Source organism: Globicephala melas, chromosome 13 (assembly GCF_963455315.2).
Source record: "Globicephala melas chromosome 13, mGloMel1.2, whole genome shotgun sequence".
Taxonomy (NCBI): domain Eukaryota; kingdom Metazoa; phylum Chordata; class Mammalia; order Artiodactyla; family Delphinidae; genus Globicephala; species Globicephala melas.
The window spans coordinates 41,525,808-41,550,779 of record NC_083326.1 but is presented as its reverse complement, the minus strand read 5'-3'; the positions used below and the strand labels follow the sequence as shown (position 1 = coordinate 41,550,779).

Below are 24,972 nucleotides of genomic sequence, written 5' to 3'. Positions count from 1 at the left end.
TATTACAAAATATTGAGTATCGTTCGCTGTGCTATACAGTAGGTCCTTGTTGGTTATCTATGTTATATATAGTAGTGTGTATATGTTCATCTCAAACTCCTAATTTATCTCCCCCCCTTTCTCCTTTGGTAACCATAAATTTGTTTTCTATGCCATACTCTTTAGAATTTTTTAATTTCATATCAAAACAACATTCTGCAGTACTTTGAATTAATTTTATACTTCCTATAACTTTCTTGCTAATTTGTTTCCATCATTCCTAGGGGTTGTTTATTTTTGAGAAGTAATTTCTGTTGCATCTCAAGTAATAGTAATATTTATAAATATATTTTTAAAAACTATGGTATTTATTATGTCAATTAAATGTAACAACAACTCTTATGAAATGTAAAATGGGATGTGAATCACTTAGCTAAATGTATATCATTTAGTCATATATCAAAAAATTTAATATGTATAACTTTATAAAACTTAATAAAACTTCAGATCTAAAAAGACACATTTTACCATATGATCTCCTTGTTTCTGACTAGTTACTGTTCAATTAAAACATATGCAAGTGTAAAATATCCTCATTTTTCAAAAAGAAGTGGCTGGTAAACATTCAAATTATGTTTATTCAGAAACAAAACTAACTATTTTCACATTTCCTGTTAAAAACGTAAAAATGGCTCTGAATAACCTGCCATCAGTAGACTTTGAAATAAAAGTACAGTGACAAAATGAGAGTGCACATAAAATGCACTGAAAAGAATGCATACAGCATTCATATGCTGTATGAATATAATTATAGGAAATAAAAAAAAATGAAACATTGCATGTTTATTATGCTAACATATTTATTTAAAAAATCTAAACATCTTTGCTACTTCAGTATGAAAAATGAGTGCATCAAACTAGCTGTTAATTTGACTATCACTATATTTCCTTCATCCTAAAACAGTCCAAAAATAATACTCACCTTAACATTTGATAGATTTCTTTGCCTCATGGTAAAGAGTGCTCTGTATCTCTGTTCTTCCTCATAGATTCTCTCTTCACAGGCTTCTTTCTCATTTATGAGATGATCAAACACAGCTTGTGCATGTTGCTTTTTCTCTCTCATGGCTATAAACTGGTCCCTATGACAAAGTAAAGAATTGCATTTGCCATTAATCAATTCACATTTAATTTTCTAATGTGCATTTATGATACATTTTAAAATACCCAATATTGAAAAATCTTAGACTGAATGGCTATGCAAAAATTCCCTACTCCTTTTCACAGGCCTGTCTCCATGAGCTACATCTAAATGATCCAGGTGGAAGACAATCTCTGGAGATTTAGCGGATTCTCTTGGCTGCCTACCCAGTGTGCCTCTGTTTTGTTGTCATTCCAGAAGAATTCCCCCTCCATGCAGCATATAACTCCAAGGGTACATTCTGATTAGATTAAGCCAACCAGCAAGAGGCTAATTATTCACCACTAAACATATATTAAGACAGTGCAGTAAGATGAAAGGCAAGAGCCAAATTCCATGTAGAAGGGGCTCAATTCACTAAATGTGAACAAGGAGTCCTGTTTTCAAATTTGCTGACAACAGCCATAGTGGAGAGGAAGAAACAAAAAATGAGTACCATGTGCTGAGCTGCTGAATCAACAAACCCTGCAGCCTACCCTACCTAGAGGCTTCCTGTTACATAAGATAATACGTTTCACTATTGTTTAAGCTGGTGTTTGAGTGTGTGTGTGTGTGTGTGTGTGTGTGTGTGTGTGCCCTAGCGTGTGTATATGTGCCCTTGTGTATTTTGTCATTTGCAACTAAGTACTTCCAGACACAGAAGTAAAATTATTTTTATGGTGAAATCAGTGGTTATATTAGGAACTATACTAGTAGAAAAAGCATCAAAAAGTGGTTAAAACAATACTGCAAAAATAAATACGCTTTAGAAATAACTTCCAGACTTGATCAGTAACCCAGAATCTAGAATAAGCGGAGCTGCAAAAGCTCAGCAGTCTTATGTTACCCACATTCATTTTCATCTCTACTGGTATGGAAAATTGAATCATTTGCACAGTTAGTTATAAAGGCAGCAGGACTAAAATTTTTGGGGGGCTAAAATGTTAAAGTGCTTTGAATATAATATCTCATTTAATACAACAACCACCCTATTAAAGAATAATTATTTCAGCCATCTAACAGATGAAAAAGCTCAACTTCGGTATTATTAGCTTGTGTAAGCTAATTAGTAAATGACAGAACCAGAATTCAAATCCAGTTCTGACTACCTCTATTTGATTCAGCAGCTCAACACAAAGTACTCATTTTTTTCCTCTCTCTCTACTATGGCTGTTATCAGGAAATTTGAAAACATGACTCTAGCCACACTTTTTAGATGGGTGTCTCTCCTTTTAAATGGAATAAAGTCCTTCCCTTTCATCTGTCTTGCCTCTGTTTTTTCCACTTCATCACTCGTACTAACAACATCCATAATTCTTATGAGATGTCCTATGTAAGCACTCACTAATATCAACATTGACACTAGGTGAAAGTATCAGTAGATTATTCCTAGTACAGTTAATCTTCAGTAATCTTCCGTTCCAGTCCTAGTTTAGGGAGTCAATATGCACAGTCAAAAGAGCACACACTTTGGAAGAGGACAAACCTAAGCTGGAGTAGCTCTACCACTAATTAGCAGTGCAATCTTAATCATTTAATTTCCCTGAGCCTCTGTTTCTCTGGCATTCATGTGGGAATGTTATGACAGGATTTAAGAATTCACTGTGAGAACTGGATGAGATAGGTGCTTAGACTGCCCACAAAATGCCTGGCACACTAGGAAGTCAATCAATCTTAGCTTTAAATCTTACTTGACACTGTCCATCATCACTGTTAATAGATCTGTAAATGATACACAGTGTCAACTATTCTTTTTCTCCTCTTCCAGGGCAAAGGCAGAGTTTGGTCAAGTTTAGGGATGGAATTGATTCACTGGGACATGGTGACTGTTCTTGCCTGAAAAGCAATATAGTCTAGGCACAGGATGGAAGAAAATGTAAGAATTGAAATGGTAAGAATCCTGGAAAAAAAAAATTCATCAGCTCCTGAACAAAATATAAGTTTAGTGTAAATTATATAATTTCAGGCTATCCCTTTGAGTCCCCAAATATTCTTACAGATATTAAACAATATGGATACATATCTTTCAAAGTAATATCAGGTAATATCTTCCCTGATATTCTGTATATGATATAGTAATTTTCAGGTAAAGCTGTATGATCATTTTGAAAGTAAATTTTGTAATAAACTTAAATAAAAAATAAAATCCTGTTGTAATAGCTAAACAAATCCTTGTTGAGTTCATTGACTTGACTCCATTAAGATACATGGTATTAGACTGTGCATAACTATTTTTCTGACACTTTATCCCTCAAGTGTTATGATTTTGTTAATACTGTATTAGCCTTCTATATTTAAATCAGACCATCATTCCTAAATGTGACCAATGCATATTCCTCCAGTAGGTCCTCCAAATCCTGTTCTCAATGTATTATAAAATAGGAAATACTCAATAGGAAGAGTATGTAAGTTCTAAGTGGGGGTCTATGGATACAGTAAGAGTCTTAAAGCATGATTATTCTCAAAGTGAAAGGCCTTTGTCGGGTATGCCCCAGACGAATGAGAGGACTGTATAAGAGGCTTTTGAAGACAATTAATGTGAATAAATTACATGAGGTTTTATAGAATTTCTAAACTCTTACCTCAAAACTGTTATCAAAAAAGGTTGGGTGAAAAAATATATATTATTAACCATGTCATATAAGTGAAAAATGCTGAAATTAATGGGAGAGGTTATGAATTTCATAATGAATAAAAGTTCTTATGCTTGGAAAAGGAGAAACATTAGCAGTTATTACAATAAGAATAAACCCAGAGGAGCAATGAAAAATGACAGCAATTTATGATTATGTTTTTAAACCAAAATTATCAAATATCACATGTATATTTCATATCAAATCATGATAGAAAATATGGATCATTTGAAGAATAAATTTTAAACATGGAAATTTGATCACACCTCTTTTATAAATGATATATTAAGCATTTAATATTTTGATAAATTTTAAGTACTTACTTTAAACAGTCAAGTGTGTGGTCAAAAACATTCTTTTCCTTTTGTTTTTCTTCTAAGCCTTTATTCAATTGATTTATTTTTGCATGATAAATACTTGTTTTACTTTTAGTGGTCTCTATTTCTTTGAAAGTTATTGAGCATTTATCCTGAAAAAAAAAATTCAGGAATATTTTAAGTACTAGGATTTTCAAATCCTTGCAATTTAGAAACACAAATACTTTTGGCCATGTGAACAATTAAAAGCAAATAGTAATCTCTTATCAATATAAGTAACAACTTAGGTTTGTGTTCTCTTCTCTTACATCTGATGAGGTTTTCTAAAAGATGGGTTGTAACTACCTAGTCTCTCTCCCCGCCCTTCCTCTCCCTCCCTCTCTACCCTGCACTAACTTGTCTCCCCTCCCACACACATACATGCACAACCGAAAGGCATGTCTCTTAAGATGCCAGCATGTGGTCATGGGTTATCAAACATGTACACTAAAGGCAGGCAAGGATATATATTGTTCTGATGTTTAAGAAAAAGGAGTCAATGTTTAATACCAGCACAATTCCCCAAGGCTGGCCAGTCCAATTCCAGATTGGAGATTTGATTTTGTATCAATTTTTGCATGATTCCTTCGTAACTGTTGGTGTTTATGTTGACGGACTGATTCACTGACTGGGTGACTGACTCACTGAAGGTTGTTTTTCCCCACGTCTCGCACTGCTTCTAGCTGGTGCTGCTCTCCCAGTGGATTTCACAGTCTCAATTGCTCCCGTTGCTCCTGTTTTCCTCCAGTTTTCCCCATGTGCTTTCTAATTCTTTCTCTATTCTTACAGATTTCAAGAAGAAAGAATTGGTAATCTTTTATACTTATTTTCCTATAAAAATCTTCTGTTTGTCCAAGATTTGGAAAATTGAGTACTGTATTTGAATTTTCATATCATCCCTTCTTTTCTTTTTTTTTCTGGAACTTCTGGAACTCTTCTACTAATAAATGGGTTTTTTTTGGTTGGTTTGTTTGTTTGGTACCAGAAGGTAGTTGAGATGGCTGACAAGGATTCTTCAGTGGGCCTACTAGGATATTATGTTATTTCTGGGAGAAAATTCAAGCAAACAAAAAGTGTGAGAAGGCACAAGTATGGGTAAAAATAAGTAGGAACAAGTCAGAGAGGATGGGCAATTGTGGGTACAGCACGCTATCACGAAACCTGACTTTTCCTTCAGATTCCATAACACATTCAGTAATACTGTTTAGCTTGGCCCATGACTGAAATGCTTACACACAGTAAAAGATAAAATTATTTGTCTAACTTAGGTTCTTAGAAGGTAGAAATGCTGGTGTAGTGTTGTTTATATACCAGTCAACATAATGAGGACTTAATAAATGCTATTAATGATGTTTGCAAGTTTCTTCAGGATGGGGTTCCATAGCATGACACACAAGGCATTGCCTGTCTCACTAGCTTCATATATTTGCACTCTTATAACTCTTATAACTCTGGTCATACCAAAGTGCTTGCAATTCCACAAAAACATAGCATTCTCACATGATCTCCTTGCTTTGCAAACACAAGGTCTGTTTCTAAAAAGCCCTTACTTCATTTCTTCAAGTTAAAATTTATATAATAATAATAATAATAATGCTAACAATTATTGAAACCAATAATTTCAATAACTGGAAACCATTTCTTGAATTCAACCATTTGTTGAATGCTTCCAGTGCCAATTATTCTTTTAGTCTTTTTGCGTATATCATCTCTGTTCTCTAAACATCACGGCAAGGCAAATATTCAACCTTCAATTTCTCCATTAGTAATTATCATTCTTAGACATCACCTCCTCTGAAAAATCTTCCTGGATGCCCTTGATTCAGCTGCATTTCCTCCTTCTTGACTCTTCCCACACCATTACACCATTGTCGTGGCTCTGCTCACAATGTATTAAGGCTGTCTGTTTCCTTGTCTGATCCCCAGCAAGATGATGTGTTTCTTGAGTGAACCAACTTCTTCTTTTACTTCTCCAACTCCAGGAAATTCCAACAATGTTTAAGACATTTTAAGTACTCAGTAGTAATTGGAAAGACATCAATTTGAAGGACAAACAAAAGAAAATGAACCCTTCTTCTCTAACCCTCAAACTCTTAGTAACTTCTCTAATACTGAGCATACACACAAAGTATTCAGCCATGTTTTTCATTGGAATTTATTTATATTTGTTAACCTTTGGAAAATTTTAGTTACTATTTTAGCAAATATTCAGATGTGGATATAAGAACTGTGGTGGCATTCCACTGCAGTCTTGAACACATATGTTTTATCTTTTGTGATACATGTTACAAGTAATTTGTCATCAATAACAGCAGTGTGCTGGGTTGTAAGAGCTGGCCTGAATGTTTTGTTCCTGATATTAATGGATTTATTTTTAATGTTTCATAATTAAGTATCATGTTTGCTGGAAAATACTGGTAGACACTATAACACATGTTATTAAGGTATGGATGTTTTCATTATATATCTAGACAGTTAAGAGGTTTCTTAAAATCAGTGGCTTTCAAATTTTATCAAATATTTTAGGCTAACTGTCTTTCACTTGTGTAAATGCAGTGAATTATATTAGTACACTTGTTTATGCTCAATCATCTTCACATTCTTCAAAGGAATCTTATTTTGTAAAGTACAGTATTTTTAGCACGTTGGAAAATTCAATTCACTGATATATTTAAGATTTTGTCATCTATGTTCGTAAGTGAGATCACCTACAGATTTCTTACTTATGTTAATATTCTTCAGTTATGATTTCAGGGTTATACTTTTATAGAATAAATTTAGAAGCTTTCCATGCTTTCTTATGCTCTCTGCCTGGTTTTGTGGGGAGGCCTATAAAGCATCTGTGCTTGTTCTTGCCGTTACTGGTAGAGTTTAGACCAGTTTTATTGTTATTGATCCATTTTTGTTATTTTTTTCTCTTCACCCAGTTTTCATCATTCGTATTTCAAAAATAAATTATATACTTCATCAAGATTTTAAAACAAATTGCTATGCAATTTCGTATATAATTATGTCTCTTTTAATTTTTATCATGGCACGTTCTTTTTGCCTTTCATAGATATGCCAAGTATTTTTAGTTCTTACCAAAATAATTTATTGGTAATACCAAATTATAATGTTGGCCCAGTCCATAAATTTTGCTTTATAGTTTATCATCAGTCACTTGTAATAAATGGTAATTTGTAATTTTAAATATTCCTTAACACAGAAGTAAATAAAGAAAATGTGATTTAAAAAACATTTCCAGTGGTCTACATATTTTTTCTTTCTGCTATATTTTTTGTTATTGAGTTCTGATTTTACTTCACTGAGGTCAATAAAAGTAACCTGTATGATTTGACCAGTATAATGTAATGGTCAGGAGCAGAGCTTCTAGTGCCAGATACATTGAATTAACAAGCTGGGTGAAACTGAACAAGTTAATTAAAAAACAATGCATCAGATTCTTCAACTGTAGAATGCAGATAATAATAGTGCACTCTTCATAGGGTTATCATGAAGATGAAATTAGTTAATAGGTCTGAGCACTTAGAACAATGCCTGACATATAAAAACATGCAAAATATTAATATCTGTTATTATTATACATATTATTTTCCTTGGTAATTTTAAAAAATATTTCTTTTGTGGCCCTGTACAGGGTCAACTTTATTTAAAGGATATGATTACACCTCCATCTCATGGCCCACAAGCTGTCCACTAACAAATCATATTGGTGTTACCTTTAAAATATATCCAGAGGATAGCAAGTTAAAGAAAATGGACTATCTCTACTTCCCCATCTCCAATGATTCTCTAAAGTTAGAATGTTACATGTGAGGATTTTAAGGGAGTAAATATTTCTAAGTTGGAAAAAGCCCTGAAGTCCTTTGATATATAGCCATTTGTTCATGCCGCCTACATACCAGCTTGAGGGTAACATTTAGACGTCAGATATTAACAAATGTTTCAATCTGTACATTGGTCTCATCTTCAGAATCATGGTACTATCTCAGACACTACAAATCCCTATCTCTACTTTGTAGGAAAGGTAACAGAAGGATACACTATACCAGTGGGAAAGACACTGTAAGAGAGAAAATGAAGACACAGAGACTCTGTGTGTGTGTGTGTGTGTGTGTGTGTGTGTGTGCGCGCGTGCGCATGCGCCCATGTGCATGCATGCATGCAGAATCAACTTAGTGCAACCAATTAGAAATGAGAGACATCCACCTAAAATTAAATTTGCTGGCATAGTTTTCATTGAGATGAAAAGGTTGTAAATTCAAAATTATTTTTTGACATTAAATTTCTTACCTCAGTTTTCATTAATGCATCCCGGGTTTTCTTCCCCTTTCTTCGTAATTTTTCCTTTGTTTTCTCTACATTTCTTTTAACATATTCTTTCCTCTCAATTATTTCACCTAGTAACTATAGGACATTTAGAAATTAAGATGTGCAACATTTACCATCCAATTATCTTGCTTTAGACCAGATAGTTCCCAAGCAACTATTTTAATAACAACATATATTTTGGTATAAAAGGAAAGGAATTCACCACACATGAATTACAAAAACATACTAGGATATCCATAATCCCAATATTCAATTTGAATTACCCAAGAAAATAAAAGTCTAATCAATTTTAACTAAGTAACAAAAACTAATAAACTCACATAGAAATAAATTTTCCTCACAATATTTAAAATATTTTAACCAAAATTAAAACTCCAAATTTTCAGCAATCATTATAGAAAGTGTATGAAAACTTACTCTTTCAAGGAGTTTATGTTAAATTAATAGTTCTTATGATTTATACACTATTAAAGAATAATAAAACAAAAATGATTACTGCACTACAAGAAGGTATAAAACAATGGCTATTATAAAATAGGAAAAGATAGAAGTTATTAACCTTTCTGGAATTCATTATCATACTCAGATGATTACACCAAGGCTTTGATGCAATTAATAAACTCCTATCATTAATGTAAGGAGGAGCCATTATTAAAATCATTTATATCACTAGGTGTTAGTACTGGTTATATATTCATTACACGAGCTCTAGGATAAGCATTTACAAGCCCCGAGAAGTACACTCAGAATTTGCTGTTTCCATGGTTTATGGCATTGTACAAGTGGCTTCATGCAGGTAGGCCCAAATTTTCTCATGTCTATGTTACAGATAAACTCTCTCTTGCCTACTTCAGAGAGATGCTTTGAAGACCAAAATAAACATTCGTAATAGGAAAACTTTGAAAATCACAAAGTTTTTAAAATAATGAAATTTTGAAAATTATTAAAGACTAAGAATATAAAGTTACATCATCATTTGCAAAGAAAAAAAAAAACAACCCTGTTGCCAAAATGGCCCAAATGAATATACGTACATCCTCCCTGCAGCCAAGGACAAGAATGTATAATTCCTACCACACCTTCTAATTCTCCAAAAGACTAATGATATGATGTATGCATATTTTTCTTTGGGAAGGGCTAGTAATATCAGTTACTGCCATAAACTTGTTGTTTTGAAAATATTTTATTAACATTTGCTTTATTTTTCATCCTAGCTGTCTTAACTTCATTTACATACATCAAAAATTTACCACGAAAATGTCAAGATGCATTATATTCTATATTTGAGCAAACGTAGCTTTGGAATTTTATTAACAAGCAGTGAAGACTTTGAATTAAATTTACTACAGTGGGTAATCATACCAGATAAATCACTACTCACCCATTTGAAAACTGCTTTTCCTAAGTACTTTCTAAGATAAAGTGTCGAGTTCTAGGTAATAGCGTTAATAACCTTGCTATATAATTCCACTGTAGATCAGTTGTGTGGTCATAAAATAGTTACTTATTTTGTCCATGCTTTTGTGTCTTCCTATGTGAAATCATAATTTTCCAAATGATAATGTAAAATCGCATAGATGATTTATTGACCTGAATATTCCTGCAAATTAGTTTCTGGATTAATTATAAATGCTTACATCAGAATGTTCTTCGTGGCAAGTTCTGAGTTTTACAGCTTCTTCTTCTAGTTTAAGCAGTGGTATCTTCGTTTTTGCCAGTGCTAAGGCATATATTGCTTTCTTTCTCATGAGATCCTGCTTCTCAAGTGCCTGCTCTTCTTGAAGGGAAAAGAGTCTTTTCTGCCAGCAAAGATTTTTAAAATGATTCATTGTTATTAATTACCTAAACATTTATTGAGACTCTATCCTGTGCTGGTCAGTAATGTCTAAAAATGAAAACAATAAATGCCACCATAAAAAAGCAATAGGTACAAATATAGCATATTTAAAAAGAACAGAGGTAATATTACAAAAAATGAGAGGAAAAAATTTAATAGACAATAAAAATCAGATATCCTTAAGTCCTGGAGGATAATAAGGTTAGATGGCACGTTAATGACAAATATTGAAATATATGTAATTCCTGCATTCTAAGACCAAATAAAACTAATAAACAAGAAGTTAATAACAAACTATTAAGCAAAAAGGATTGGAAGATTATGGAATTATTGGGCTTATCTACAGAGAGAAATAAATTAGGGAATTTGGCATTTTCAAGCATATAGAATTAGAGAGACACTGCTTTTATATGTTTGAAAATATCAAATTTCCCAATAGAAAAAAATCACAAAATTTGTGTTTGCCTCAAAAAGGAACACAGGTGCAGATAATCTCAAATAATTTTTAAAATTAACACTGTCTTAGACTGTTTTGCCTCTTGATTTTATTCTTTTTATAGTAATGGTTTCAAATATTTATGTATTTCTGAAGGGGAGGCAGTCTATAAACATGCCGGTGTTCAGAACACCCAATCTAGGTCCCAAAGGATATGCAGGTGGTAGATAAAGATTTTTTAAAAAGTAAAATTGATTTTGCTAGTTATAATGCTTTAGTTTCAAAATCTTTATATAGAAATATCATAGCATGTTTTCTTTTCAGTCTTAAATAAAAGAGTCCAATTGAAAGACATTAAAAGTAAAGAAAACATGACATCATCACAAAGCAAACTAAAGAGACACTTAGGAATAAGATCCCACTGCCCTTTTACTAGGCTGGCAGAAATTCCCATTAAACCACAAAATGAGATATGTATATGAGAGGTCAGTTTCTTTATGCATGATCAGACACTGCTAGTCGTACACAGAGGGCAACTGTCATCAACTAAGGAGAGAAAACTGCTGGCTTGCAAACCAAGTAGTGAAAAGATGCCTCATTACAGGCAAATTTAAAATGCTACGTAAAATGAAAATTAAAGGAAGAATAAAATATTGAAACCAAATTGGGATTACCTGAATCATCATTCCATTAGCCACTTCACTTCGAGTGAGTTTTTTCAAGAATTCTTCTCTGCCCTATATGTTATCAAATTTTTTAAAAAGGAGGTTTTATTTATAGAATATCAAAAAACATTTTAAAACAACTGCTAACATAAAATGCATTTTACTTAGGTTAAAACGAAGAGTAAACTGCTCATTACAAATTGAGTGTTATAATTTTTTATAAATAAACCTGATGTTATCTGAGGCAAAATTAGTAAGTGCTACAAGACCAGGAAATAGAATACAGAATTTCCGTTCAATTTAGTTTGTATTTTATAATCCTGAACTGAAATACCGAAGTAGGAAAATAAAACAGGAAAAACTAGATAGTCTTCAATCCCTCTTTTAAAAAACTATCTGTTTGTTTTTAATACTATTTTCCAGAATGAACATATTCAATTTTGAAGGCAAGGTAAATTCAAGTTTAAAGTTTGCAAAATATGATCAGATTCTAGCCATTTGGCTAGAAAAATTTCTTTTTTTCCCTTTCTTATTTAAAAAAAATCATTTCTTGAAAGTTAGTGGGCAAAAAATATGTGGAAAAATCTTCTCTTTTGCTACTTGGATAGAGAGTCTTAAATTCTTCATAGTTGTACCTTATATCATCACAAAACCAGATTTGAAAATAACTCAAAAATTTCCTTCTGCTTTTAGAATTACATCTTGGAACCTCTTAGTGAGGGAGGAGCTGTCTTGGATTTAAGCTGTCCTCCATATTCAAAAGAGATGTGTAGCTTTGTAAAGAAGAGCAGTGGAGGTTGAGAAATGTCTCTAAAATTCCTACTTCATTACTGAACCCCTCATCATATCACAGAGTCTACACAGACATTATAAAGAAACAAGTCAGTAAGTCTCTCCTACAGCCCTTCCTTTTCTTAGTATAGCAACCCATCAAAATTACACTCTCCTAAAGTAAAAAAAGTTACTCTCCTAAAGTAAAAAAAGTAACTTCAAAGAAGGAAAGAGGAGATAAAGAAACTATTATCTTTAAATATTACTTCACCTAAGGACATACCTAAACCTAAAACCAATTTATACAATGATGTATTTTGATAATTTAAAAGAAATTAGTTGCCTTTTAAAAAAAATAGATTTTTAAAGGAGTATAATTGCTTCACAATACTGTGTTAGTTTCCATTGTACAAAAAAGTGAATCAGCCATATGCATACATATACCCCCACGTCCCCCCCCAAGGCTTCCTCCCACCTTACCTATCCCATCCCTCTAGGTGGTCACAAAGCACCGAGCTGATCTCCCTGTGCTATGCTGCTGCTTCCCACTAGATAACTATTTTACATTTGGTAGTGAATATATGTCGATGCTACTTTCACTTCACCCCAGCTTCCCCTTCCCATCCTGTGTCCTCAAGTCCATTCTCTAGGTCTATGTCTTTATTCCTGCCCTGGCACTAGGTTCATCAGTACCAATTTTTTTTTCTTAGATTCCATATATATGTGTTAGAATATGGTATTTGTTTTTCTCTTTCTGACTTACTTCATTCTGTATGACAGACTCTAGGTCCATCTACCTCACTATAAATAACTCAATTTTGCTTTTTATGGCTGAGTAATATTCCACTGCATATATGTGCCACATCTCCTTTATTCATTCATCTGTCAATGGTCATTTAGGTTGCTTCCATGTCCTGGCTATTGTAAATAGTGCTGCAATGAACATTGGGGTACATGTCTCTTTTTGAATTATGGTTTTCTCAGGGTATATAGGCCCAGTAGTAGCACTGCTGGGTCATATGGTAGTTCTATTTTTAGTTTCTTAAGAAACCTGCATACTGTTCTCCATAGTGGTTGTATCAATTTACATTCCCACCAAAAATGCAAGAGGGTTCCCTGTTCTCCACACCCTCTCCAGCATTTATTGTTTCTAGATTTTTTGATGATGCCCATTCTGACTGGTGTGAGGTGATACCTCATTGCAGCTTTGATTTGTATTTCTCTAATAATTAGTGATGTTGAGCAGCTTTTCATGTGCCTCTTGGCCATCTGTATGTCTTCTTTGGTGAAATGTCTATTTAGGTCTTCTGCCCATTTTTTAATTGGGTTGTTTGTTTTTGTGATATTGAGCTGCACGAGCTGTTTGTATATTTTGGAGATTAATCCTTTGTCTGTTGCTTCATTTGCAAATATTTTCTCCCATTCTGAAGGTTGTCTTTTCATCTTGTTTATGGTTTCCTTTGCTGTGCAAAAGCTTTGAAGTTTCATTAGGTCCCATTTGTTTATTTTTGTTTTTATTTCCATTACTCTAGGAGGCAGGTCAAAAAAGATGTTGCTGTGGTTTATGTCAGAGTGTTTTTCCTATGTTTCCCTCTAAGAGTTTTATAGTGTCTGGCCTTACATTTAGGTCTTTGATCCATTTTAAGTTTATTTCTGTGTATGGTGTTAGGTAGTGTTCTAATTTCATTCTTTTATATGTAGCTGTCCAGTTTTCCAAGCACCACTTATTGAAGAGGCTGTCTTTTCTCCATTGTATGTTCTTGCTTCATTTGTCGTAAATTAGGTGACCATATGTGCGTGGGTTTATCTCTGGGCTTTCTATCCTGTTCCATTGATGTATATTTCTGTTTTTGTGCCAGTACCACACTGTGTTGATTACTGTAGCTTTGTAGTATACTTTGAAGTCTGGGAGCCTGATTCCTCCACCTCCATTTTTCTTTCTCAAGATTGCTTTGGCTATTCGGGGTTTTTTGTGTTTCCATATGAATTGTAAAATTTTTTGTTCTAATTCTGTGATGAATGCCATTGGTAGATGAATAGGGACTGCACTGAATCTGCAGATTGCTTTGGTAGTTGCCTCTTCTAACATGACAACAGATACAGTGGTTTTATCAAATAAACATGTAATAATGGAGCCAAATTAAAAATGCCTCTACAGACTGGAAAAAAATACACTGTATTCCAGAATAGAGTGTTACATTTGAACTTTGTCTGAAAGTAACTGAAAAATGTGTGTGTGTGTGTGTTTGTGTGTGTGTGTGTGTGTGTGTCAAGGAGATGAGTTGGGAAATAGTAAGGCATGAAAATGAAATGATAAACTATCAGCTTATACATAATCTTTAAAGCCATAGTAAGAAAATTAATGAAGAATGTTAAGCAAGGTGTCTGTTGCAAAAAGGTCACTCTGATTGCAATGGGGATTAGTTTGTGTTTCCTTAAAATTCATTCATTCATCCTTTGAAGTTTTGTTTTTATAATTGTCAGTAAGAGAGAAATCTATTGTTTAAGTGAATTCAAGTCCTTGAACTTATATAAATTAACATCGTTCAAGAAGAACTTGTGAATATAAGGCCAATAAAAACTGTAGGCAGTATATGAGACATTATAATAAAATAGACCAGAAGTCCAAAGGTGCAAGAGTAAAACAATTGCATTTCTTTGAAAAGAAGGGAAAGAGTCCCTTGAAATTTTGAAACCTGTATTTCTACACAAAACCAACTCAACCTATTACCAGTGGACAAATCTGCACTCTCCATCAGAAAAACATCTGGAGTTTCACTCTTTCCTCTCAGGGAACTCTTTCAAGCTCTGTTTTCTGCCATGCCCCAAACCTCTGTGACTCAGAGAGCAAGGTCAAATGACTGGTCACCAAAACGGAAAAATAGCTGTTACTTACTGCTTGGGCTGCCAATTTCAACTTCCACCAGCCACAGGGAGCATTTCCAGCCAGATGCTCAAGGCCTTCCCTCAGGACTATCGCCTCCCTCCCACTTCCTGGAAGTCTGATTGGTGCACTGGCAAGATGCTGGGAAGTTTGCCAGTTCCTAGGAGAACTACTGACTTACCATGACCTTCAAAACATCCTAGAACACGCCAAAGAGTGATATAAGGTGATCTCTGATGGTCACAAGTCTCAGGCCACACAGTGAAATATCTGAGCGAGGTGACTTATTTGTCTTCCTGTTCTGTTGTCACAGGCAGCATTCTCTGTAAAGCTGCCTCTGAGGTGGGGTTTGGTATGCAGGATTCTTATTAAGGAGTGCACCTGGAATCAACTCCTGTTGGACTGGAGCGGGGACCAGTGGGAAGACAGGGAGAAGATCAAGGACTGGGCAGAAACATAGGCTGAGCTGCAAAGCAGCCCAACAACAACCTCAGTCAGCTCCATGGGGAGTCCTGGAGCAAGAAGGGGCCTTCAGCTTTGCCCCAAGTCAGACCAAGGTGGCAAGGCTACTCCTCTATTTATCAGTCGTTGGATATGAGCTGTCCCAGGAAGGGTAATGACCTTAAGCAAAGTGACTTAACTGATTCCTGAAGTAGAATCTGGGCAGTTATGTCCACTAAACAATACATATATACATCATGAATCCCCTTGATAGAACTACTATTAGTGCTACTAAGACTTATGACTAAAGTATTATACCTGCCTACTATGTAGAGTTACCTTGTTTCAACTTCATAATGAAATCCATGAAATCGCTATTATTGTCCCCTTTTGCAAATGGGAAAACTGGGACAGATTATATAAATTGCCAAAAAGCAAAAAGCTAGCACACATTGGAAGCAGGATGCTAATCCACACTGAGAGCCCAGGGACTTTATCTCATTGACTTAGGATCTCAGTGACACCTGGATACCTAGGACCCTTCAACATAAGTGGAATATTTAGTGTAGAGCCTTCTGACTCTCATGTCCTTGCAAAGTCTGCCTTTCCATGAGACTTTCCAGGCAACAGGATTGTTAGATTCTGTAACTCAGCCGCCTATTCCACAGAGAGAGGAATGGAACAGAGACTTTGTATTCAAGAGGTGCCAGTCTGCCAGTGATGCCATAGCTAGTTCTCAACCAGAATCTGCTAAGAAGGTTATGAACACTGGGGATATGTTGCTTTTTTAATTCTGCAACTCTATGACATAAATCACAGCAAGATCCTTTTTGAACCATCTCCTAGAGAAATGGAAATAAAAACAAAAATAAATAAATGGGATCTAATGAAACTTAAAAGCTTTTGCACAGCAAAGGAAACCATAAACAAGATGAAAAGACAACCCTCAGAATGGGAGAAAATATTTGCAAATGAAACAACAGACAAAGGATAAATCTCCAAAATTTACAAGCAGCTCATGCAGCTCAATAACAAAAAACAAACAACCCAATCCAAAAATGGGCAGAAGACCTAAATAGACATTTCACCAAAGAAGATATACAGATTGCCAACAAACACATGAAAGAATGCTCAACATCATTAATCATTAGAGAAATGCAAATTGAAACTACAATGAGATATCATCTCACACCGGTCAGAATGGCCATCATCAAAAAAATCTACAAACAATAAATGCTGGAGAGGGTATGGAGAAAAGGGAACCCTCTTGCACTGCTGGTGGGAATGTGAATTGGTGCAGCCACTATGGAGAACAGTATGGAGGTTCCTTAAAAAAGTACAAATAGGACTACCATATGACCCAGCAATCCCACTACTGGGCATATACCCTGAGAGAACCATAATTCAAAAAGAGTCATGTACCAAAATGTTCATTGCAGCTCTATTTACAATAGCCAGGACATGGAAGCAACGTAAGTGTCCATCATCAGATGAATGGATAAAGAAGATGTGGCACATATATACAATGGAATATTACTCAGCCATAAAAAGAAACGAAATTGAGTTATTTGTAGTAAGGTGGATGGACCTAGAGTCTGTCATAGAGAGTGAAGTAAGTCAGAAAGAGAAAGATAAATACTGTATGCTAACACATATATATGAAATCTAAGGAAAAAAAAATATCATGAAGAACCTAGGGGTAAAACGGGAACAAAGACACAGACCTACTAGAGAATGGACTTGACGATATGGGGAGGGGGAAGGGTAAGTTGTGACAGAGTGAGAGAGTGGCATGGACATATATACACTACCAAACGTAAAATAGCTAGCTAGTGGGAAGCAGCCACAAAGCGCAGGAGGATCAGCTAGGTGGTTTGTGACCCCCTGGAGGGGTGGGATAGGGTGGGTGGGAGGGAGGGAGACGCAAGAGGGAAGAGATATGCGAACATATGTATATGTATAACTGATTCACTTTGTTATAAAGCAGAAACTAACACACCATTGTAAAGCAATTATACTACAATAAAGATGTTAAAAAAAAATAATAACTACCATACGACCCAGCAATCCCACTACTGGGCATATACCCTGAGAAAACCATAATTCAAAAAGAGTCATGTACCACAATGTTCATCGCAGCTCTATTTACAATAGCCAGGACATGGAAGCAACCTAAGTGTCCATCAACAGATGAATGGATAAAGAAGAAGTGGCACATATATACAATGGAATATTACTCAGCCATAGAAAGAAACGAAACTGAGTTATTTGTAGTGAGGTGGATGGACATAGAGTCTGTCATACAGAGTGAAGTAAGTCAGAAAGAGAAAAATAAATACCGTATGCTAACACATATATATGGAATCTAAGAAAAAAAATGGTTATGAAGAACCTAGGGGCAGGACAGGAATAAAGACGCAGACGTAGATGACATGAGGAGGGGGAAGGGTAAGCTGGGACAAAGTGAGAGAGTGGCATGGACATATACACACTACCAAATGTAAAATAGATAGCTAGCGGTATCCACTGCATAGCACAGGGAGATCAGCTTGGTACTTTGTGACCACCTAGAGGGGTGGAATACGGAGGGTGGGAGGGAGATGCAAGAGGGAGGAGATATGGGGATATATGTATACATATAGCTGACTCACTTTGTTATAAACAGAAACTAACTCACCATTGTAAAGCAATTATACTCCAATAAAGATGTTTAAAAAAGAAAAAAGTGAAAAAAAAAAAAAGAAAAAAGTGTGGTCTTCTTGGTAAAACACTGATTGCACTATCATTGAAAACGTTCAAAAAGAGAGGCTGGACAATGACAAAGAGCTACAGTAGTTGTAAAAAGATTTCTGGATTTAATCATATAAGTACCACTTTTGAGAATTTGCTGTATCCCAGGCAATTTCCTAGAATGTTTTATATATACAGGCAGCCCTCGTCTTGTAGGATGCTATGCTTACTGAAACTTGTGCATGTGGGGACCGTGCAAAATAGGAACATGGCTCAGATATGCACAAGTTTCAGCTAACTTGATGCTGTGCAAAGTGAGAGCTGCCTGTGTGCGTGTGTGTGTGTGTGTGTGTGTGTGTGTGCTTGCGCATGTACGCATCTGTATGTAAGTGAATCATCATATCCATTTAGTGACCTAGCTACAGTTGTCCACATTCAAAGATGAGAAAACTAAGATCATAGATGTCATGGCACTTGCCCCATGACTAACACTCAACAAGTATCAATACTCAAGACTGCTGATACTACAGCTTGGGCACACTCTTTAGCACTTTGAAGTAAGCCCCCTACTCTACCCTCAGTTTCCAGTACTCTGTCTGGTACACAATATTTGCTGAATGAACAATTTATTGAACAAATGCATTAACAAATAGCAAAAATTGCTAAAATTTCAGGGTTTTTCAAATTCAAAAATATGTTTTTTAGAAATCTTTTTATATGAGAAACTTGCGATTCATCAAAATATCATAATCATATTCTCATTCATAAAGAGCATCTTGAGGAGAGTAAAACAAGGCCTATAGGATGTTTTCCCTGAGACCTAGGGAAATACTTGAGGTGGTAGGAAAGGCAGGGAGATAAGTAACTGAATAAGAACTGCAAGAAGAGTGCCTTTTTCAGGAACACGGCTTGCAGCCCAACCAGTGCCAGGCTTTTCGGTTTTTCAAATTGCCAATGCGTGGTAAAGAGAATGAAAGCCCAGTAACATCACCATTTCACACCTGTTACAATAATGGATTCAACCAAGAATTACCAATGAGTGCTAAGTCCACTGGATGAAGACTTTTTGGAAACAAAGATAGTTGCATATTCTTGCAATATCACTCAGTTGAGTACTTATTAATCATAATAGGGAGATGGATAAACCTGTTGACCACAACTTTAACCAAATGATCAAACTTACTATCACTAGTTATGAGAAAAACTTATACAGTGTGTTTTGTGATATGTCTAATTGATACAATATTATAACTTACGTAACATTCCTGCCAAAAGTGTTTTACCTGAATGTAATCATGAGTAAACAGAAAGATAAGTCCACACTGAGAGAAATTCTGCAAAGTAACTGGCCTAGACTCTTTAAAAAATGTCTACGCAATGAAAGACAAATTTAACAAAAATGTAGGGGACACTGTAAAATTAAAGGGGACTCAAAGTTATAACAGATAAATGCAATGCATGGTGCTCGACTACATGTAGCACCCGACTGAATCAGAGAAGTTTGCATGTGGACTATATATTTCTGCCTCAGCTCTAAATCCTTAGCTCAAATTTTTAACTCTAATTTGAGATACCGGAGCTGGATCTAGTAATGTAAACAGTTTTCTTTTGCCAACTGGAGTAAATGAGGCTTTATCAGTAGAGGGCGTGGAGGGGCTTACGAGGCAGCAGCAAGGGGCTTCCCAGCCTTGTTTTGGTTTCGATTGATTTCTCCTTCCACTTGCAGAACTGCTGTCAGCTGGTCTGTGAGGAACCAATAGTGCTCGCCTTCCAGCCAGGTGCTCTACCCAGAAATTCCATTCAAACTCCAGTCAACCTTCACCAAGTTTCTCTGCTTATGGACCATCCACTGAACACTGAACACCCTTTCCTATGAGGCCTTATTCTGCTTTGCAGGAGGCAGCTTCTTCCACAATTGATCCTTATGTGGATACTTTCCTGCATCCCTAAAGGCTGTGGCTGCTCCCTACGTCTGCTATTCCTACATTCTTTAGAGCAGGGGTCTGCAAGCTTTCCCTGTAAAGGGCTAGATAGTAAATAATTTAGACTTTGGGTCTGTAAGGTCTCTGTTTCAACTACTCAATTCTGGTTTTGGAGAAAGTAAATAAAAATGTATAAAAAGATCACTTTGAAGAGTTTGAAAGAAGCCGAGGGAAAGGGGGTGACAGCATCTCAAGAGGTTGGGAAGAGCCCACACTGAAAGTCACCTTTGACCTGCTGCCTGGCTTTAGCAGCCAGATACCAGAAGGTGGCAGCAGAGAGCTATTCTAGTGGAAGAGACTCCTGTGCTACAAGAAAGGACAGCTGAAGAGCAAAGCATGGAACAGTCAATGCTATGTGTCCAGAGACCCACGTTTAAAGAGAAAATGGGAGGAGACACTAAACATAAATAGATCTAAGCTCAGAATCACGGATGTAGCATCAGTTTGATTTCCAGTGACAGAAGGGGCACTAAGAAAAAAGCTGTAGAATTCATTACATAAGGCATGAGACCACGAACAGAGAGAAACAGACTTTAAAATTAAGAATTAAAATCATAAAGGAAAATTTGGGATTTGTGCAAATAACTGTGCTGGGCTGAATTAGTGGGGCAGGGCAGCTCTGGCTGGGCACTGTCAGGGCAGTTTTTGGTGGTCAGAACCCTAATAGACAATACAGGTGGCAGCCCAACTTGGTAATATCCATACATAAACACAACGATGCTATTTTATCTTTTTTTTTTAATGAAGGTATATGTGTCTTTTTTTGTAGAAATATTTTTAAATTAAAAAAAAATTAAAGTGAACCCCCAAACCCAGAGATACACATTTTGACTTTTTGGTGTATTCCTTTTTAGGTCCACGGATTAAATATTATCTTTGGTAGAGTCAGCCTAATAAGGTCTTTTTCAGCCACTAAAAAAACAGAACTTCCATTAATTTTTTAAATTCTAAATTAAATGAATTTGCAATTTATCCTTGTACTCATATATTTAACTACTACTCTATTTCCTAGAAATCTGTGTATTTAAATTTTCCCACTAACTATGTATTCATGCTTTCCATAAACATTTATAGAGTACCTACTTTGTTCTAAGCACTGTTAGGTCTAGCGATGCAGCAGTGTACAAAACAGACAATAATTCTTGTCCTCCTGTAGCATACTTTCTGGCAGTTATGATGTAATTAATTATAAACCTTTAAATATGCATCTTTAAAGTTTTTGTCCATCTTTGTTATCTGGTGACTTTAAGTCATATTTTTAGAAATAATGTTAATGAATTATAGATTATGAATGTATTTAAAATTCTTTACTTACACTGATAAATTACTTTCCAGAAAGGTTCTGTCAATACTAATTTACAGTGAGTTGGAAACTCCAGCAGCTTATGAGAGTCGATATATCAATGTCTTTGCCTTTATCAAATATTAGTTTTCATAGATGTAAAATTGGGATAACATACTCTTTTCTACAAAATTACTGTGAGAGTTGAACATAACACATACAAAGGAGTTCACCCAAGGCAGTATTCGCATTAAGCATTCAACAAACAACTATTACTTTCAGTGTGTTTTTCAGAATCTACACATTTATCAGGAGACAGACATGAGTTAAATGTGTCAGTTATTAAAGACTGTCCAAAAAAGTTAAGGTAGCCAGCCTCCTTCTATGAAGTGTTCTTTACGTTGTTTATCCCTAATACTTTTGAAAATATATTATCTGTCAGGCTCCAAGTTAAATGTTTTATATACAATATTATTTATTTATCACACAAAGGTACAACAGAAGTATTGTTACACTCATTTAAGAGATGAGAAACCTAGGCTCAATATGGGTAAGTAATATTCTCAAAATAAATAATTAGCAGAACCAGGATTTAAATTAATGAAACATTTGACTCCAAAACCTATACTCGATCAACAAAATCACATTTCTCTTTGAAAAGGGAGAAAAAAAAAACAAAATTCACAGATTGAAATGGAAATGCTGAAGAGCTAATTCATCACCTCTTTTCTGGCAAACAAATCTGTAATCCAGTAGAATGGAAATGGAAGTTATGTTTTCATGTAGTTTTTGCACCAAGTCAAATAAAGTTTTTTTCTGTCCTCAAATGTTTGCACCATCAACATGCTTTATTTCTATCATATTTTTCAGGTTTATTTACTCCCTCATACATGTGTCAGGAAAATAAACTTTTCTGATACTTAACTAAGGGGATACCCAGCTGCCATCTGAAGGACTTACATCTTAATATACCTTCACACTACTTCTGTTTTATCTGTGCCTTAATGCTTTTTCCCAGCAAACATGTACCACTAATTGGATGCTCCCAATATTACAGTTAATGGCTTCCTTTCACTCAACTTTGACAAAGTATTCTGCCTCTGAATGTAGTAGGGAAGAATCTTAGTAAACTAAAATCAAATGGAACAAACGTAAAAGAGTACAAGATCTAAGTTGTAAATATGTTTCATAGAAAGGGCTAAAGAAGAGTGATTATGCTAGCAATTAAAAGCATAAATGACTCTGAGCTTCTAGGCTGCTTAAACCAGAGGGAAACATGAAACTTTGGAGAATGCCTAATTATTAATAAGAGAAGGAATACAATTTTATCAAGAAAAGTTTTCTCTTAGTTCTGAAATCTAAAGTAAACTAGGTGCATAGATTTTTGACCATCTTGAGCAGTATGACCATATCTCTCATTAGTATGAAAAAACAAGCAGCAATGGTCAATTTTGACCATTACTTTTACCAACCTTTGTTAAAGGCCAAGGATGTAATATCAGCTCATAACTCAATAAAGGCTATTGCACATGGGTCAAAAGTAATATCCTCTAGATTTGACTAGGAAGCATAAATTCTCAAGAATCAAAATGAATAAATTATCAGAATGTCCATTTTATAACCATTTTAAAAATACCACCAGTTTCACCTGGAATTGTGATAAAAGTTGCATAGTGCACAAATCAAATTGTGGCTTATTAAAGTTGTTTTGTTCTGTCCATTGAACAAGATGGACTTGCTCTAAAGAGGCCTGGAGTGGCAGAAATTATGCTCTTCAAGAAAGCTTTTTAGAAGGTTTTGATTTTTACTTTGCTCAAATAAAGGCCTTATAAACTTTGATTCAGAGACGAACAAATAGTATTTGAAGGCAGGGCCAAGATTTTTCTCTAAAAAGGAGTTAAGGGTTGGTTGAAATATTTGAAAAAGAACTCAAGCAAAGTCACAAACTTCTAAACTGTAAAGTTATAGACCATATTACCATGGCCAAGAACATTCTAAGGACAACACATTGTCTTTTCCTAGCATTAAAAATACTACTCAGCCATAAAAAAGAATGAAATAATTCCATTTGCAGCAACACAGATGGACCTAGAGATTATCATACTAAGTGAAGTAAGTCAGACAGAGAAAGGCAAATATCATATGATATCACTTATATGTGGAATCTAAACCATGACACAAGTGATGAAACAGAAACAGACTCACAGACATAGAAAACAAACTTACGGTTACCAAAGGGGAAAGGAGGTGGGGAGGGATAAATTAGGAGTTTCGGATTAGCAGATACAAACTACTCTATATAAAGTAGATAAACCTCAAGGTCCTACTACTATATAGCACAGGGAACTATTGATACAGTCAATATCCTGTAATAAATCATAATGGAAAAGAATATGAAAAAATACAAATATATTTATGTATAAATGAACTACATTTCTGTACAAGAAACTAGCACAACATTGTAAATCAACTATACTTCAATTTAAAAAAAGAGAAAAAATGACCCTTAAACATCTAAACAAACTTTTAAAAAAGGAATCATACACATATATGTATAACAGAATCACTTTGCTGTACACCTGAAACTAACACAGCATTGTTAATCAACTATACTCCAATATAAAATAAAAAGTTATAAAAAAGGAATCATACAATGTCTGTGATCAGACAACAAGGGAATTAAACTAGAAATCCATAACAGAAAGATAACTGGAAAGTCCCTAAATATTTAAAGACTAAAAAGCATACTTTTAAATAATACATGGTCAAGGAATCAATCTCAAGAGAATTTTAAAATATTTTTGACTAAATAAAAATGGGGACGTAATTTATCAAAATTGTGATATGCAGCAAAAGCAGAGCTTAGAAGGAAATTCAAAGCATTGAATGCATATATTAGAAAAGAAGAAAGATTTAACATCAAAAATCTAAGTTTCCACCTTAGGAAACTATAAAAAGAAGAGCAAATTAAATCCAAAGTCAGCAGAAGAAAAGAAACAGGAGACATAATTACAGGTCCCATGGATATTGTAAGGATAATAAAGGAACACTGTGAAAAACTCTTTGCTGAAAAATTAGATAACTGAGATGAAATGGACCAATTCCTTGAAAGACACAATCTGCCAAAACTCATACAAGAAGAAACAGATGATCTAAATAGGTCTGTTAAAGAAATGGGATCAATACTTAATAACCTTCCAAAATAAAGGCATCAAGCCCAGAGGGGTTTATTAGTGAATTCTACCAAACATTTAGGAAGAAATTATACTAATTCTCTACAATTTCCTTTGGAGGATAGAAGCAGAGGGACTACTTCCTAACTCACTCTATGAAGGCAGCATTACTGTAATACCAAAACCTGACAAAGACATTACAAGAGAAAACTACAGACCAATATCACTCATGAAAATAGATGTAAAAATCCTCAACAAAATATTAGCAAATCAAATTCAACAATGTGT

At 34.8% G+C, this 24,972-nt stretch overlaps 1 protein-coding gene across 1 annotated transcript in view; it reads right to left on the bottom strand.

Moving 5' to 3' along the window:
• The window catches only part of CCDC178 (coiled-coil domain containing 178), a 367,438-nt gene that overhangs the window by 235,597 nt on the left and 106,869 nt on the right, over nucleotides 1-24,972 (bottom strand). The window contains exons 13-17 of the mRNA XM_030876614.2: nucleotides 11,431-11,493; nucleotides 10,121-10,282; nucleotides 8,445-8,558; nucleotides 4,116-4,261; nucleotides 962-1,121 (exon numbers count right to left, since the gene is read on the bottom strand). Coding sequence (XP_030732474.2) covers nucleotides 962-1,121; nucleotides 4,116-4,261; nucleotides 8,445-8,558; nucleotides 10,121-10,282; nucleotides 11,431-11,493 — 645 coding nt within the window. The remainder of the gene's footprint in view (nucleotides 1-961; nucleotides 1,122-4,115; nucleotides 4,262-8,444; nucleotides 8,559-10,120; nucleotides 10,283-11,430; nucleotides 11,494-24,972) is intronic.